The sequence below is a fragment of the Bos grunniens genome, chromosome X (genome assembly GCF_055505025.1).
Source record: "Bos grunniens cultivar Pamir isolate PY7600 chromosome X, Bosgru_T2T1.0, whole genome shotgun sequence".
NCBI lineage: Eukaryota > Metazoa > Chordata > Mammalia > Artiodactyla > Bovidae > Bos > Bos grunniens.
The window spans coordinates 62,970,401-62,989,026 of record NC_141194.1 but is presented as its reverse complement, the minus strand read 5'-3'; the positions used below and the strand labels follow the sequence as shown (position 1 = coordinate 62,989,026).

The window sequence follows — 18,626 nt, the reverse complement described above, 5'->3', positions numbered from 1 at the left end:
TGAAGCCAGCACCCCTAGAGCCTACACTCCGCAACAAGAGAAGCCACCAAAATGAGAAGCCTGTGCACCGCAACAAAGAGGATCCCCTGCTCGCTGCAACAAGAGAAAGCCCATGCACAGCAATGAAAACCCAGTGCAGCCAAAAATAAATAAATAATAAATCTTTAAAAATATTTAACTCAAAATGAATCTCAGATCTATATTTAACATCTAAAACTACAAAACTCTTAGAAGAAAATAGAGATATAAATCTTTGTGACCTTGGATTAGGCAACGATTTTTTAGATATGACATCAAACTCAAGAAATAAGAGAAAAAAACAAATGAAAGGAATTCATCAAAAAAATCTTAAAGTGCTTCAAAGGACACTTTCAAAAAACTGAAAAAGCAACCCAAAGAATGGAAGAAAACATTTGCAAAGCATGTAACTGATAATGGGCTGCTGCTGCTGCTAAGTCGCTTCAGTCGTGTCCAACTCTGTGCGACCCCATAGACGGCAGCCCACCAGGCTCCCCGGTCCCTGGGATTCTCCAGGCAAGAATACTGGAGTGGGTTTCCATTTCCTTCTCCAATGCATGAAAGTGAAAAGTGAAAGTGAAGTCGCTTAGTCATGTCTGACTCTTAGTGACCTCATGGACTGCAGCCTACCAGGCTCCTCCATCCATGGGATTTTCCAGGCAAGAGTACTGGAGTGGGGTGCCATTGCCTTCTCGTGGTACAGTTGCTATGAAAAACAGTCTGGCAGTTCTTCAAAAGTTAAATATAGAATTATCATTTGAGCAATTCCACTTAGGTATATACCCAAGAGAAATGAAAACATATATCCACAGGAAAACCTGTACACCAGTGCTCACAGCAGCATTATTCATAATAACCAAAAGTGGAAACAATCCCAATGTCCATCAACAAATTAATGGATAAATAAAAACTTAATATATTCATGTGGTAGAATACTGTTTGGCAATAAAAGGAAGGAAGTACTGATACCTGCTATAACAGGAATGAACAAAGCAAAGATGTTAATGAAAGAAACCAGTCACAAAAGCTCACATATTGTATGATTACATTTATATGAAATGTCCGGAATAGGCAAATCCATAAAGACAGAAAGATTAGTCATTGTCTGGAGATGGGCTAGGGAGAGGTAGACAATGGAAAAAAATGAGTGACTACTAATGGGTGTGGGTTTCTTTTGAGGATGATGAAATATTCTAAAATTTATTGTAGTGATGGTTGTACAACCTTGTGAATATACTAAAAAAGTCACTGAATTATACATTTTTAAAAAGTGAGTTTTATGGTATATTCATCCCATGTTAATATTTTAAATATAAACAGCTATCATATGACCCAGGGATAACACTCCTAGGTTATACCTAAAGAGAAATTAAAACATTTGTCCTCATAAAAAATTATACATAGATGTTCACAGAGCAATATTCAAAATAGTCAAATTGGATACAACCGACGAATGGACAAACAAAATGTTGTATATCTGTATAATGGAATATGATTCAGCAATAAAAGGGAATGAAGTAATGATACATGCTGTAACATGGATGATCCTTGAAAACCTTATGTTAAGTGAAATAAGACAGTCACAAAAGACCAGAAATTATGTGATTCCATTTATATGGAATATAGGTTAGTGGTTGCCTAGGGCTAGAGAAGGGGGTGTGGATGGGGAGTGACTGCTAATGGGTATGAGTTTCTTTCGGCGGGTGATGAAAATGTTCTAAAAGTAGATTGTGGTGATGGTTGCACAACTCTGAATATACAAAAGTTCGTTGAAATGTACAGTTTAAATGGGTGAATTTTATGGCATGTGAATTATATCTCAATAAAGCTGTTTTTAAAAAAACCCTCAGAACTGTACACCTAAAAAAAGATAAAGGAGCCACAAGAACCTTTAAAAATAGTCTTAAGAAGGATAAATCTCAAAAGTACAAACATAGTACAAAAAGGGCACTTTTAAATATATTCAGAACAAAAAGCTGAATGAGGAAGAAATAGGTCTCTACCCTGTGTCAGCAGTATAATAATGATAAATGACAAAGAGGTAAAATTCCTCAATTACTATTTCTGTTTCTGCCTTCTCAGTTCCCAAGAGGGAACTGAAGCCCAATATGAGTAAAAAAGTAGTAAGCGAGAACTCAACTACTTTAATAAGAGTTCAAATATCTTGGACCAGATGAATTATAGCTGAGGGAACTGCAAGTAATTTCAAATAAGAATGATGAAGCTATGTCAATGATATTTGAGGAATCACGGAGAAGGATGTTCCAGAAGAGTGGGCAGATGTAATTTCAATTTTCAGGAAAAAAAGGTTAAGTTAATTCCATAAATTACAGACCAGTAAGTTTGATGTAAGTCTTCTAGATTATTACAGGGATGGAGTATCACAAGGATGGCTTGCAAGAACCTAGAAATGGAAGAATAAGCACTAGAAGCCAGCTTGAATTCACTTAGAAATGGTCGATTTAGGCTAATCCTTATTTATTTTTTGCACTGTTAGTAAGCTGGTAGCCATGAGAAATATGGTAAAGTATATCTGGATATTAGCAAGGCATTTGACAAAATCTTTTATGACATAAAAGATAAATAAGTATAAATTGAGAAATGGGAGCTGGTTGTTAATTTTTGTTAGCTAGATTAATAATTGCTTGAAAGACCATTCCCAAAGCATGCAGATTACCAGGTCATTAGCATGCTGGATGAAGGTTTCTAATATTAATAGCATACACCATGGGGTTCTTCTAGCCTTAGGAGCATTATCATTTATATCTAACAATTTAAATGAAGATATGGAAACCATGCTGATGAGGTTTATAAGTGACAACATCTGGGGAAGGAGAGTGAATACTTGGAATGACAGTATCAGTATACTGATTTTAATTATAAGTGGTTGGGGATAAAACAAAACAAAAACTAAAACTTGCCTGGGCCAGATGAAATCAAACCAAGGACCAGATCCAAATCTCATACCTAAATTAGGAAATTAGTGCAAGGCAAAGAAACAGTTTTTCGCTATTTCTGAAATCAGCCTCAAACTTGAATTGTCAGTATTGTTAGAACGTGACCTGAAATATTCCAGTCAAGACACCAACAATCGCAATAAGAGTATTAGAGGTTTTTATCTATGACTGTGGCCTTAATTACGCTCACCCTCTTTTAGACGATCCCCTTCAGCCTTGGTTTTCTTCTGTCTTTCTGATCCAGCAAGGTCTACGAGATGCAGCTTGGAGCGAAAGCTGCTATTCCTATGAAAATAACAGGACATAAGTGAGAACAGTGGAGAAGGCAACAGCACCCCACTCCAGTACTCTTGCTTGGAAAATCCCAGGGATGGAGGAGCCTGGTGGGCTGCAGTCCATGGGATCGCTAAGAGTCAGACATGACTGAGCGACTTCCCTTTCACTTTTCACTTTCATGCACTGGAGAAGGAAATGGCAACCTACTCCAGTGTTCTTGCCTGGAGAATCCCAGGGACGGCGGAGCCTGGTGGGCTGCCGTCTATGGGGTCGCACAGAGTCGGACACGACTGAAGCGACTTAGCAGCAGCAGCAGCGAGAATGGTACACAACTTTGAGGGCAGGTGAGTATCAAGGCTTACCTTCCTGCTCTCATTTTCTTTCAAGTCAGTCTAAATGGATTGATTCATTACTAGTACTCAGAGTACTGATGTTTGATTATTTGTCAAATCAAGAAGCAATCTATTATTCAACTTTAGTAGAACTAACATTAAAAATCTTAACTCTTTAAACTGTAACTTACTTGTCACTTTTCTTTCTTTGCTCTATGGAGATTGTGAAGATGGCATGAGATCGAGATGACTGGGAGTTCATAGCTGTGGAGGCCACAGTCCTACAGTTGTTGCCCTGCTCCAAACAGGAAACAGTATCCAGAGCAATGAAAACAGTCTTCTCAGTGAGTCCCATAATCTAATTCAGAGAAAGAAAAAAACTCTTATAATTCAACTTCAAATACTTCATCATTTTAGGGTAGCAATGGATAAGTGCCTTCCAGGGAGCCTCAAGTGAAGGTAAGCTTTGGCCCTAAGAATAGTAAGGGCAACACAAATAGCTGTAGTAGTTCTCTTTGCTACTTTCTCCTCCATGTGGCCCTATGTTCTTTCCTATATCTTGGGCCCATTTTATATTTCATTTTCACTAGGGAAAATAGCATGATACAATTTCCACTGGATTAGGAAAACAGGATCCTAGGTTTGGTACTGTATCTACCCAGGAGAAGCTGTACAAGTTAAAATCTCTTGGAGCCTCTGGAGATTGAACTAGATGATAATGAAGTCCCTTCTAGCCCTAATATGCTACAATTTTAGTATGCCATAACTCCCAAATCAACATCTGTGGCCCTAATTTCTAGTCCTACATTTCAAAACCAAACTCATCTTCCTTCCACCAACAGTGATTCTCTCCACTACTTCTTCTTTCTAGATCTCTATTCTCAAAACTTCAGATTTGCCTTTAATTCCCCCTCTTCCTCTGTATTTCATCTATCACCAACTCTCCATAATTCTTCTTTTGAATCCATTGCTTCCTTTTCCTTTCCATATCTACCTGTCTAATCCAGACCCATATTACTTCACATGCCTGAAAAATAAGGCAATTTCCCCAAATTTTCCTCCCTCATCCTAGTCTCTCCTTTTCAATCCATTCTTGTTTAGCCTTCTGAAAATCCTGCTTCCTAAAATGTCACCAAACTCCTAAGCCCCATGTGAAATAATGAGAGTACAAAGAGATTTTAAGATATTCTCCTAACCTCCCAGGAGCTAACTTAGTCAGAGATATACACATAAGATAAAAACTTGATAAAAGTAGCCACAGGAAGTATTAAGTAGCTTATATACTATTCACAGAGATAGAAACTAAGCTCTTTAGTCTGGCTTCATAATCTGGTCTTAACATAGCTCCTATTAGTTCCTAAGACATATCCTTTAATCCAGACAGACTGACCTAGTCTTATTACCCCCATGAGTACATTTTCTGCTTTCCTGCTTTAAGCTATTCCTTACTATAAGAATGCCCTTACTTCTTTACTTACTTCTTACCATCCATACCATCTGAACAGTACTTACAAACTTTTCCTTACCCACCACAATTTGAATCAGAAATTCACACTTCTCTGTATTGCAAATTTCCCCTCAAATAGTGTTTGGGATTTAATTCCTGCTCTAGTATAGTTTAGACACACAGAAGATCTTAGTCAGTCAAAAGCTGGCTAAGTACCAACATTCTTTCCGGTGATAGCATGCATCTTACCCAGGTTTCTTATCCCCACCATGCAAATTGTCTTCCTGTATTCCACGCTTATCAGGCTTTCAAAATAGGTTTGATCCTTCAAGCTTTGCCTTAGTGCCTGGCTAATGACTTAATGGCTCAGAAGAAAAAAAATTTCAGAAGCACAGGCACCTGCCTCTCAGGCTCCTGCAGCCTAAATTTCAACTTTCGGTGCAGAGAGGAGAGGGAGATGCATAAGGTATTATTTTACCAAGTTGTCCTAAGTCTGCACTACCCTATTCTTATCTACTCCCCTCCTCAAATTCTCCAACTCCTGAACACTCAAGCTGCTGCTAGAACCAAACTCTGCCTGTTTTCAACACCGGCTTCTGGATTTGGCCCACTCCCATATACAGAACTCCCAACCTTGCCTCAAACTTTGTTCAGCTACAGGTCTTCAGCCTACATCTATACCATGTGACAGAAGCCTCTCAAATAACTGATTTCTTCTTCCTATGGTAAACGCAAAATTTTTGTATCATGTTACTTTCTAAATATCCTTACAGAGATCTAGCACAATGTCTCTTACAGGGCTAACAGAATTTTCTATGACCATGTTCCATATCTGTACTATCTAATACAGTAGCCACTAATCACATGAGGACTTGATATGTGGCTGGTATGACTGAGAGACTGTATTTCAAACTATATTCAATTGCAGTTCATTTAAGTTTAAATAGCCATTTGTGGCTGGTGACTACCATACCGGACAGCCCAGCCTCAGGACTCTGTAAATAGCCAATAAATATTTAATTGATATTAGCATTCCTTCAAGAGGTAATATGGAGAAGGAAATGGCAACCCACTCCAGTATTCTTGCCTGGAGAATCCCAGGGACAGAGGAGCCTCGTGGGCTGCCGTCTATGGGATTGCACAGAGTCGGACACGACTGAAGCAACTTAGCAGCAGCAGCAGCAAGAGGTAAGAAAGTGGTAAAACTTCCTTCTCCACAAGAGTTTCCATATAGGAATTCTAGATTAACAAAGGAAATTAGGACCTAATTCACACAGAACTTAAAAGACTGAGGTACTAACAGTCATTTAAAACCACAGTGGCAAATAAAGGGAGTGTGAACAGTTAGAAGTGGCCAACATTTGAAAATAACATCAAATGAGAGACAAACACACCTTTATGCCTTCCTTAGGATCCTCCCGTATATTTATTTGAGGGGCTTTCTCACGAGATGGGCATAGAAGATCCAAGATTTCTTCATTGTAAATCTGGCATTATTGAAAACAAAGTGGTAAAAACAAGATGTCAACAGTGGTAATCAAGGAGTTGTGGGACCACAAGTGATTTCTAAAATTCTTTGACTTTCTATATAAAAAAATTTTTTTTGCAACAAACATATTTTTTATAATTAAGAAAAGGATTTTAACCCTAAATGTAATAATTGATACTTATAAGAATAAATTCACATTTATTACTTGTAACAAAATTAAAACTGCTACCTTGAGAGTGAGCTTCTTAGGAATAGTAGACATAATGAAGAGCTACATGGGTATCTAAATTCAGTTCTTCGATGGTCATAACATCACCTTCACTGATTTTGTTAAAATGTAAGTAATAGGTCCTTATTGGAGGGTGAATGGCAACGAATATTTCAACAACAACCAGAACTTTAAGTACTATTTCATAGTAAGCACCATGTTTGTTAGTTAAATTATATACATTTAATTACTGCTCCTTAAAGATAAGACATCACTGCTATGGAATCAACCAGGTAGATTATCCGAAGTTGTAAGTTCTCTAGGTATGTGTTTCTGGTATCATGAGGGCTAGATGTAATTGGTCGGTCTATTTGTATACTACTATATACTAGAATGAAAATATCCACCAAGGCAGGGACTTTTATGTTTTGTTCACTGATATATCCCAAATACCTAGAACAGGGCCTGTAACACAGTAGGTATTCAATAAATATCTGTTGAATAAACACTCTTACTTACACAGCTCAAAACTTCAACCAATTTTTATAAACATTCTTCATGGAGTAGCCACATGATCACTCAAGCCTCAAAACAGTAAAGGGATATCAAATATTTTTCTAAAGACTCTACAGGGAATCAATAATAGAGGCCAAACTCAAAGAATTCCTATCTTCTTTTTATATGGGAATGCCAACTTCTCTAACAATCTGATTAAACAGACTATTCTAACAAGGAAAGAACTGGGTGAGAGCCAGATCCAACTGAGCCAGTAAGTTTTCTCTATCAATTTATTAAAATGCAATTTACTAAAAATTCAATTTATTGAGTCATACCAGGAAAAATTCAATTTGCATTTATTTTTCTACCCAAAGATAAATTTGAATTCAGAATAAAGATAAATAATTTACCTCCAAGTATGATACTTTCAGAGTAAATTCGAAGTCACTCTTTTTATCAATTTCTTTGAAGAGCAGTTGTATTACCCTAGGAATGACCCCAACTGTTGGTTCATTTTCTTGCTCTGCAGTATATGCACCTCCCATCGAATAGGTTTTTCCAGAGCCAGTCTGCCCATAGGCCAGGACGGTTGCATTGTATCCTGGCAAAACAGAAGTCACATGTGTAGTGATGGCTCAAATATTTTCATCCAATCAATACCCTCCATTTCCTTCAGTAATTACTTGTAGCAGAACTGAGACTGCTCTCTGAACACAAGGATCTCTTGGGAATGTCAGACACAAGGAACAATTATATGGGTGCCATGACTATGCATTACTCCAAACAGGCAAAGAAGAAAAATATCGAACCCACATGTGTGCTTCTCTTGCTAGCTCTTAAAAGCTAGGAAGTAAAACACTTAAAAAGATATGACTGAGATAATGATATTGACCAAGTCACTGTCTAAAAGCCATTTGGAGTTTTAGAATTCTTCTTTTACCTGAACAATTCTAAATTATGGGAATTAAATGGAAGTCTTAGAAAATGCATAGATTAAAAAAAAAAAAAGAAAGAAAGAAAATGCATAGATAGAAGGGATTCCAACATGTATTTCTTTGATTAACAAAGTCTTCATTGGAACCCTATTATCAGGTTCCTCATAGAAATGTCATCATTTAAGTATGATTCAGTATGATGTATGTCCTTTGTTTTTTTTTTCCTTTTTGAGAGAACTTATTTCTGCTTTATTGACTATGCCAAAGCCTTTGACTGTGTAGATCACAATAAACTGTGGAAAATTCTGAAAGAGATGGGAATATCAGACCACCTGACCTGCCTCTTGAGAAACCTCAAGGTCAGGAAGCAACAGTTAGAACTGGACATGGAACAACAGACTGGTTCCAAATAGGAAAAGGAGTACATCAAGGCTGTATATTGTCACCCTGCTTATTTAACTTATATGCAGAGTACATCATGAGAAACGCTGGGCTGGAAGAAGCACAAGCTGGAATCAAGACTGCTGGGAGAAATATCAATAACCTCAGATATGCAGATGACACCACCCTTATGGCAGAAAGTGAAGAGGAACTAAAAAGCCTGTTGATGAAAGTGAAAGAGCAGAGTGAAAAAGTTGGCTTAAAGCTCAACATTCAGGAAAGGAAGATTGTGGCATCTGGTGCCATCACTTCATGGGAAATAGATGGGGAAACAGTGGAAACAGTGTCAGCCTTTATTTTTTAGGGCTCCAAAATCACTGCAGGTGGTGATTGCAGCCATGAAATTAAAAGACGCTTACTCCTTGGAAGGAAAGTTATGACCAACCTAGATAGTATATTCAAAAGCAGAGACATTATTTTGCCAACAAAGGTCCATCTAGTCAAGGCTATGGTTTTTCCAGTGGTCATGTATGGATGTGAAAGTTGGACTGTGAAGAAAGCTGAGCACCGAATAATTGATGCTTTTGAACTGTGGTGTTGGAGAAGACAATCTTGAGAGTCCCTTGGACTGCAAGGAGATCCAACCAGTCCATTCTAAAGGAGATCAGTCCTGGGTGTTCTTCGGAAGGACTGATGCTAAAGCTGAAACTCCGATGCTTTGGCCACCTCATGCAAAGAGTTGACTCATTGGAAAAGACTGATGCTGGGAGGGATTGGAGGCAGGAGGAGAAGGGGACGACAGAGGATGAGATGGCTGGATGGCATCACTGACTCAATGGACATGAGTCTTAGTGAACTCCGGGAGTTGGTGATGGACAGGGAGGCCTGGCATGCTGCGATTCATGGGGTTGCAAAGAGTCGGACACGACTGAGCAACTGAACTGAAATGACTCATCTAAATGAAGACCTTGATGTTCTGGAAGATCTTAAGATGTTACATTGAGATTTTCACTGTAATAGATTGCTAATATCAACTGGCATGACTCTGGGGCAAGAGAATAACATTTCATAGTCATCTACAATATCACAGATATGTATATATACTAACAACTGGGGAAATCAAGCCTCAGCACTTTTTACAAAAAACTCAGGGTGCTGTTGAGCTGACTGAAAAATACTGGCTTTATCTTGCAGCTGAGAGCAATATTAACCAAACACATATACATTGAAATCACTTTCTACTTTATATTGCCTCTACAGACTATAATTCCCATAGTTTCCCAAGTTAAGAATATGAAAGTAAGGGAACTGGAGACACACAAACAGGACGGCAGCAGTGACAAAGACACTGATGATAACAGCAGCAGCGTTGAACAAGGTGGTGAGGGTTACTCAGTGTGGCTGTCAGATGAACTTTGTATGGCTTTTCAGTTTAGTTGAAATTCCCTCCATGGCCTTCTGGAGTCCCTTGGTGTGTCTCCAGAGTAAATTTAAATTACTCTATATTTCATCAATGTTGGAGTGGCAAGAGAATGGGGGAATTGATTTGGGGTGAAAAGGTATAATGAACTGTAACCTCCATATAAGTATCTCAAAAACAAAGATGAGTGAAAAGAAACCAGAGCCTTTGGACTTCATGAAAGATTTTCAGGAATTCCTGACTCAGCAGACTCATCATGTCAACATGATTTCTGGATCAGTTAGTGGGGACAAAGAAGCAGAGGCTCTTCAGGGAGCTGGAACAGATGGTAATCAAAATGGAATCAATCCCCCATCTGTTGAAGTTTCCTTGGATGAAAACTCAGGAATGTTAGTAAATGGGTTTGAAAGGACCTTTGATGGAAAGCTCAAGTGTTGATACTGCAACTATGCCAGCAAAGGCACCACCTGGCTCACTGAACACATTTAAATCCACACAGGTGAGAAACTTCAGTGATGTCACTTATGCCCATTTGCATCTGCCTATGATCGTCATCTGGAAGCCCATATGTGTTCCCATATAGGAGAAAAACCACACAAATGTGGATTGTGTTCCTTTTGCTGCAGTGACTGAAGCATCCTGTCCCATCATCAAAAGCACAAATCTAAAATGGTATTAGGTTAAAGGTACTAGGTCTTCCTTAAGCAGCAAGAGAATGTGCAGGGGTTTACAGAAGAAAATTAGCAATCTGAGCTATAGCAGAAGAGCACTAATCAACTTAAGCCCACCTTCCACAGTGGTTCAGGAGCCAGACTACCTTAATGATTTTACCTATGAAATCCCAAACATCCAGAGTGACTTCTATGAAAGTATGGCAAAACCCACACCAACAGGGGGCCTGCCAAGAGACCCCCAAGAACTCATGGTTGACAACCCATTAAACCAGCTCTCAACTCTAGCAGGACAATTGTCCAGTTTGCCACTTGAAAACCAAAACCTCGCACCCCCTGATGTAGTTCCCTGCACCAAGAAGAAGCCTTTCTCTGATGCAGCAGCCCTCTACCCAGGCAGTAGTTTTTGTAGTGTTGGCAAGTATCCCTTAGAGTTCCTCTTCCTACCAGCCCTGAACCTCAGCCGTCACAGTCAGAGGAACTACAGCCCAGTGGGAGGTCCAAGCAGTGAACCAAGTGCCCACACGAGTAGTCCCAGCATGGGAAACAGCCAACCGAGCACTCCAACTCCCACCCTGCTATATACATCTAGAGTAAATAAATTTGAATAGGAGGCTGTCATTTTTATATTGTGTAATAACTAGCTTACTTTGAGGACAGCTTGGTCAAACAATAATATATATTGTTACTAACTCTTGCTTTCTGTGTACTTTGCAGAATTTTTTAAATTTGATTCAAATCTTGGAAGTGTTACTAACTGGCTTCTTAAAGCAAACATTTTAACTATTAAGTATTAACTAAAAAGCACTTTTACACTTACAGTAAGTGAAAGGCAAATATTGGTGGTATGTGTCCACAAAAACCCTAAAGTGCCAAGGTAATGTATCTTCTGCCCTCTCTTCCAAATGCTACAAAGCCATTAGAATGAGTTCTTGTGGTTTAATACCTAATCTAATCTCCACTGCACTGTTGAAAGAGCAGCATCAAGGAGTTTCTCCATATAACTCTCCTTGTCAATCTGAGGCTTGTGAATCTAAAGTCTACAGTCTGTTCTGCTGTTGCTTTTAGCACTTACAGCTCAGATTAGTTTTACAGCAGTCACTTCCAAATGTGTAACTTGGCCCTTGTATGTATATATTGTCAGAAACAGGATGCTGTCATTTTGACACTTTTGTGGCTATTTTTTTCTACTTATTCTTCATATAAAAGCAATACCACAAAATAGAAAATGAAAACTTTCATTAAACAAAAAGGAGGACCTCTCATGCTAAAACCAGTTTATTAACTAGTGACCAACATATTTTTTTTCCTGACAACTAAAGATGTTTTGAAAGAGCAATTTAGTTCAGATTTTTTTCAGAACTATAAACTAGAATGTATAATTTTAAAATTCTTATGAATTAAAGTTGGAATACAGTTGTATTCCAAAGGTATCAATGCTTGAAAGCTAGTTAATCCTAAACGCACTAACATTTTTGAAGCAAATCTACCTTAGAAACTTTTTTGGTATTGTATTTTTTAAAACATTTAAGGTTTTATTTAAATTTTTTGTGAGTTAAATTCTGTACTGGAAAGATGTTGGTATCTTTCATTAAGTATTGAATGTTTCTCCCATTTTATTTTTAATATTTTATAGAAATGAGTTGAGAAAAGCTTAACATGGACTATTTATAATACTTCACTGTTAACAGGCAATGTTCTGAAACCAAATTTATTTTTGTTCAGTGAACATAACTAGATTTTAAAGCTGGTAGATAATTTATCTCCACTAATTTTTTTTAAGAAACCGTAAAGGGATTAACAGGGAATAATTTTATTTCAGATTTTTATTAATATAGTAAGTAGCTACAACTTCTTGAAACTCAAGGATATACTTTTACTTTGAAAAAATTTCACGAGCTATTTTCCAGTGCCATTTCATTTTAGAAATAAGTGTTCGCCATTCATCTGCAGAACTGTTTGACAAAGGGTATATTTACTAAAAAAATAATTCCAGAGATAAATTTCATTTAAGTTCTACAAAAATATTTATCAAATGGATGTATTATTTTTTTAATTCCCTACTAAGGACTTTTCATTAAGTAGTCTTAGAGGATATATGATTTCTAGAATTTAGTTTTGTTAATATGTACTTTGATGTAAAGAACATATTTTGTATGTAAAACATAAAATTTGAGTATGGTTGCAAAACACACTACATTGTTTAAGGATTCCAGAAATCAGTTTAATGCTGGAATAACTATTTAGTATGTAATAATTTTATAATTATGTAATTCATATTGTGAATGAAGCCTTGCTTTTTTAATATATGAACAAACAAAAAAAAAAAACACCACACTTTCAAAAAAGAAACAGAATATAAAAGTAGAACTTTAACATTCTTATGAAGTTGTGAAGGTACATTCCGTGAAAGATAACAGAATAATTCAGGGTCTGGATGCCATATTTTTCTTTAGGAATGGCTAAAGGAAAGGAGGGATGGTTAATTAGAAGAAAATTAGAATAAAATAATGGTCCTCCAAATATATAGATAGAAAAAAGATTAACTTTATAGTGGAGACATCTGACAGATACCACCTTAAATGATCATAAAGAACATCAGTAGTAATAGAACAAATCAAAATTGTGTGCTGTCCTGTAGGATTCAATGAGAAGAATACAGCACCACTTCTGCGATATTCCTGCTAAAGATATACAATCTGAATCTAATCATAAACAAACATCATTTACAAACTTGGCCTGTGATTTTCAAAACTGTCGTGATCATGAAAGTCAAAAGACCAAATGAGTTTATAATAAAGAAGACTACAGAGGCAGTACAACTAAATACAACATATGACTTTGAACTAGATCCTTTTGCTATATAGGACATTATTGGGACAACTGGTGAAACTTGAATGAAGTCTGAGTACCAGATGGTAGTGATGTAACAATGCTAATTTCATGATTTTGATAGTCGTATTGTAGTTATACAGGAGAAAGCTCCTGTTTGTAGCAAATATACACTAAAGTATTCAGGGGACCATCAGGTCAACCCTTTGACAACTCATGTCAAAGGGGTCAGAAAAAAAAAGTACTTTATGCTGTTCCTGCAACATTTGTTTGAAATTGAGTTTGAAATTACTGCTTTACTATTTTAAAAATCTGAAACAAAGTGTTCAATGTGTCTTAAGCCATGACATTTTAAAAAGTGAAAAAAAAATGTGAGTAGCTGTTGCCTGGAAGAAGGCTTCTGTTTGTCTAGAGGGATGAACTAATGTCACTGAGTAGAAATTACTGGGAAGCAAATTTCATCTCAATATAATCTAACACAATTAGAGTAGTCCAAAAACCAATCTGTGATATTTCTGTCAAAGAAAAAAAATTTAACCAGATGCTGAAAGTTGACTTAACAGAGATATTGCTAGAAAGTATTTTTCTTTGGATGGAAAGAAAAATAGACTAGATGATGTGTAAATATCTCTTTTGACTTTGAAGGACTAGTATGCCATGGTTCTACTTCTTTTAAATCCTTTGAATCTTGACTAACCACTGTATTAGACTAACAATTAGACACCCCCTCTGGCACTGCTCCCTTCTTCAGAACTTTGCCATAGTCTTAAATAACACTAAAGCCCTGGCTTCTCTTCTGTAATCAAGATTATTAACTGGCCAGTGTATTCAGGGGCTTTAGGAAATCTCAAAGGTTTTAACATTTAAAATACTTTTGTCTAAAAAAAATGAAGCAAAAAGTTTAATATTTCTTATGTGTTTAACAGTGTGTACGTAGTCATCTACTTTCACCCCTACCCCTGGACTTTGAACTCTTTCAGGGCCCAGAAGCTGTATTATTTACCTCTGAATCCCTCAAGAGGCTTTGCAGTGCCTGGACCTCAACTAGTACCTCATCAGCACCCATCAAAGAACTTAAAATCTAACGAGGTTTCAGAGCAAACAAACAAAAACATATACAAGTCAAAGACAAGCAGAACCATAGAAAGCAAATATAGCATAAAGGTACTTTTCATTGGGTCAGTTCTTAGGTTGTGGGATTTTTGAAGGCAGGACTCATGTTTCATCCATTCCTGTATTGGCAGCACCCAATCATAGTGCCTGACACATAGTATATGTTCAAGAACCGTTTGAAGAATCAACCAGTCTCACCTTTAAATACGCCTTTTATGAGTGGTGCTACTGCTGTATTGAAGACTTCCTCTTGTTCAGTAGAGGGGTCAAACACAAAATCGTAGGTAAAAGATTTGTCAGTACCAACCACCACCTAGAGAAGGCAAGGGACAAGGAGTAAGGAAAAAAAGAAAGGCTAGACCATGCCCCTCACTGCTATTTGGCACCAGCTGTTCAGAGGGAGGTCCAGGACTCTGCTACGCACCTGAGGTTCCCCGGGTACGAAGGAAAGGCACATTTGGCAGCCCTCATTAATCTCTTTGGGGACTAAAGGGCGACATCGCAGTGCCACTCTTACAGGAATGCCCTTCACCTCTTCCTTCATGATCCTACTTCCGCACCGTCTCTGCTGAGGGTAAAAAAAAAGAAAAAATGCTCTTTGATAAACCTTGGTAGGTCGGCAGGAGTGGAAGAGCGTCCTCCTTCAGTTCTGGCCCTCCTCGGAGGGTGTAGTGGGTTAGGGAAGTCAGTGGTAGCCTACGGCGGCAGCCTCTCCCTCCCAGCGGGATCGCTGTCTCGGGAAAGTCACTGTCTCTCACTCTCTAGTCTTAGCCAGGGCAGGACTGCCCATCACCCTGACCCTCTGAAAACAGCGAAGTGGCCTCTGAAATGGAAAGCAAAAACCCAGCGGAGACGACGACAAAGAACTAAAGCACCAGGGTACCGGGAAGGGCAGATCCTAAGCTAAGGTGCCCTCTTAACTCACCAAACTAAACGTCCCTTAACCAGGTCTCCTGCCGCCCTGTCCCAACCAGAGGTTTAACCGCCAAGTTTCAAATCACTCCCGGAGGCGCCAGCCAATCGGAGCGCAGACAGCCTGAGGGCGGAGCACGCACGCGACGCGCGCAGGAAGACGCATGGGAGGGGGACTTGCGCGTCGCGCCCTGACCCCGCCTCTTTCCAACTCAGCCTAACATCCGCTTCCGGTTCCCAGGCTGACTTGGCGGTGAGCTGAGACTCGGCGCCTGAGGCCTACGGGTTGGAGAGGTAGTAAGACAACTTTTACAGCGCTGTGGGCACAGGACTCAGGCACGATGCGGGAAAGAGATCTGGAAGGTGGCTGGTGGTAAAGGAAAGGCCAATCTGCGGACCTCCACCATTACTGATCACATTAGGGAATGTGGGGCAGTGCCTTGCCCCGAGTTTCTATGGATAGTTGGAATCAGCATTCCGTTGAATTTTGAAAGTAGTCAGATAGTTTTAGATTCGATCCTGATTTCCTCCTCTCTAGAATGAGGACGGTAACATATGTTTCACAAGATTGTTGTGAGAAAGCAGATCATTTCTATAGTGTATCTAACAGGTTGTTAGCATCCAGATATTCAGCCAAGTTGATAGTTTTCTTCCTTCTCTCCCAAAATCTATCACCTACCTAGAAGTGGGCTCAGCGTATAGACTGACAGTCTTGGAGTGGGTTGGGGTTGTTTTCTAAAACTTGCTGGGCTATTTTCCCTTTTAAACCATTTTCATCAGCTTTGATTCATGCTTCCATTCCAGGTCCTTGCTGGAGATGGACAGCCGGATTCCTTACGATGACTACCCGGTGGTTTTCCTGCCTGCCTATGAGAATCCCCCAGCATGGATTCCTCCTCATGAGGTGGGAACCATCTGTACAAGGAATTTTTTTTCCCATAGGCACAGGATAATATATGAAAGGTAGGATGGCAGTTAGAAAGCTCAGTGGAGAGTGAATCTAGAAGTTGGATTCTGAGCAACTGGGCCCATTGGGAGCTTCTTATGGAATCTTCCTACCAGAGTCCATTATGCCAGAGAATTCTGAAAATTCAGAGCCCTAATTTCCATTCTGTTGAGGTAAAGAAGTGAGGGGCTCCTGGGCTGCTAGCATTTCCCCATTGCTATCTATCTACCTGTTTGGACAGTGTTATCTGTTTTGCTTAAACTAAGTCCATGACTTCACCTTCTCCTGGCTTCAGGGTGATGCATTTGTGTTCTGGATGAAAGTAGTAAGCCTGATAACAAGATTTCTGGGGTTGCTGTGTCTTGCAGAGGGTATACCATCCAGACTACAACAATGAGTTGACCCAGTTTCTGCCCCGCATTGTTACACTGAAGAAGCCCCCTGGAGCTCAGGTGAGTTTATGAAACAATTGCCTCTTATTCCAGGCTAGGTTTGTCCATACCAGGCCCAGAAGTTGGCCATGGCTGGGGGGGATGAATTGGGAAGCAGATAAGGAGGTGAAGAAACTTCCTTTTATGAGCAGAAAAGCTGAGATGCCACTTCCACAACTTCTGACTGCTCTCTGAGGGACATAAGGCAAGCTATCATACATTGATGCTACTAGATATTCCTGTGTTTGTGGTCTGTATTGAGCCCCCTTCTGTGCTCTTGTCTTACAGTTGGGGTTTAACATCCGAGGAGGAAAGGCCTCCCAGCTGGGCATCTTTATCTCCAAGGTGCGTCTGCCTGGTAGGCAATATGGATAGCTACTTTCCTTTGTTATCAGATTGCTGAACCCTGATGTCCCAAGGCTGGGGAGAAGGATGATTCAGTAGACTTATAGAAGGGGCATAGTGAGACTGTCCTTGCCCACTTACAACTTCCTACCTTGCAAGCCACCTGTTTGCCCACATCATTTCTCTCTCTCTCTCTCTCTCTCTCACACACACACACAACCAGTATAGTACCTTATATTTGAATGGCACTTAATTTCACTTACATTGTTTGAAATTATCCTACCTTGATTATATATATTACAGGTGATTCCTGACTCTGATGCACATCGAGCAGGACTTCAGGAAGGGGACCAAGTCCTAGCTGTGAATGATGTGGATTTCCAAGATATTGAGCACAGCAAGGTGAGCACAGCACCTGGGCTGTGGTGAGGCTAGAAGCCATCCCAGGTAGGATGCAGTGGGTAAGATTAGCCTAATGTGTAACTTGATAAGAAAGAATTTCACCTTGACAAGAGGGAGGCAGCTCTTGGTGACCCAGAAGGTTGGAGTGGCAAACTACTTTCCTCCTGTTATGATTCTGTCCTGGGTTGTATCTCTTCTTTTGTACAAGCTGCCACGTTCCTTCCAGGCTGTTGAGATCCTGAAGACAGCTCGAGAAATCAGCATGCGGGTCCGCTTCTTTCCCTACAGTAAGTGCCTCTCTCTTTTTTGCTTACCTGGCAGAACCCTCAGTGGGAACTCTTTAAATACTGTTTACTAGAGGCCCCACAAGTTGGTAATGGGGAGTTGGGAGCTCAGGCCAGAAAATAACCTGTGCTTTTCTTCCTTTTCTTTCTTGTTTTCCCCAAGATTATCATCGCCAGAAAGAGAGGACTGTGCACTAGAGAGTTGCAACCCACAGCCCTCCACGTGGGATCTCCTAGGACAAGCTAGCTAGGTCTCAGGGAAGCCATCTGGGAAACTACTCTCAGCCTCACCCTGGGAGAGTGGAGTCGGGAGGATGGGGAGACAGCAAGACCCTGCACTGAGCCAGCTGGCCAACTGCATTTTCCCAACTGTACTGTGCTTTGAGTTCTCTAGTTTTCTATGTGGGCTTCATACCCTGGAAGGAGAAGGATGGTGATGTTTAGGTATCTCTTAGCCTGTGGAGAACCCTGCTAGAGAAAGCAGCTGACATTTATTGAATACCATGTGCTAGGCAATTCCACATATGTTGTGTCATTTTCATTAGCATATACAAATCAGTAGAAAAAAGGATCTTGGGGGCCTCCGTGCTAATCTGCCTGACCATCTCATCCTATCCTTATACTAGCAATGTATACCCATACATTTTGGAGACTGCAGTGGAACCATGTTTTCCTCCCCTCCCTCATTCTATTTTCTCCCTGCAAAAAAGTAAAACACAATGCTGAGGA

General features: G+C 39.5%; 2 protein-coding genes and 1 pseudogene across 9 annotated transcripts in view; 2 read left to right on the top strand and 1 right to left on the bottom strand.

Moving 5' to 3' along the window:
• KIF4A (kinesin family member 4A) overlaps positions 1-15,668 on the bottom strand; it is a 129,594-nt gene extending 113,926 nt beyond the window's left edge. For 3 of the 5 annotated variants that reach the window (XM_086389908.1, XM_086389910.1, XM_086389912.1), the window contains exons 1-7: positions 15,503-15,668; positions 15,002-15,145; positions 14,776-14,890; positions 7,636-7,826; positions 6,425-6,517; positions 3,775-3,941; positions 3,166-3,260 (exon numbers count right to left, since the gene is read on the bottom strand). In XM_086389908.1, coding sequence (XP_086246034.1) covers positions 3,166-3,260; positions 3,775-3,941; positions 6,425-6,517; positions 7,636-7,826; positions 14,776-14,890; positions 15,002-15,121 — 781 coding nt within the window. In that variant the 5' untranslated portion in view covers positions 15,122-15,145; positions 15,503-15,668. The remainder of the gene's footprint in view (positions 1-3,165; positions 3,261-3,774; positions 3,942-6,424; positions 6,518-7,635; positions 7,827-14,775; positions 14,891-15,001; positions 15,146-15,502) is intronic. The other 2 variants (XM_086389911.1, XM_086389909.1) reach the window with 2 other exon arrangements.
• LOC147340567 (zinc finger protein Pegasus pseudogene) lies at positions 10,145-11,243 on the top strand (annotated as a pseudogene).
• Positions 15,669-15,733: 65 nt separating the features above from the next.
• Positions 15,734-18,626, top strand: PDZD11 (PDZ domain containing 11). 4 transcript variants are annotated; one of them, XM_086389925.1, is made up of 7 exons: positions 15,734-15,783; positions 16,294-16,393; positions 16,804-16,887; positions 17,155-17,211; positions 17,515-17,613; positions 17,840-17,900; positions 18,061-18,626. In XM_086389925.1, exons 2-7 carry the CDS (start codon positions 16,307-16,309, stop codon positions 18,093-18,095), a joined length of 423 nt encoding a protein of 140 aa, XP_086246051.1. In that variant the 5' UTR covers positions 15,734-15,783; positions 16,294-16,306; the 3' UTR covers positions 18,096-18,626. The 4 variants fall into 4 exon arrangements, with proteins under 4 accessions (XP_086246051.1, XP_086246049.1, XP_086246052.1 ...); XM_086389923.1 differs by having other exon boundaries at positions 17,822-17,900; XM_086389926.1 differs by having other exon boundaries at positions 15,734-15,825.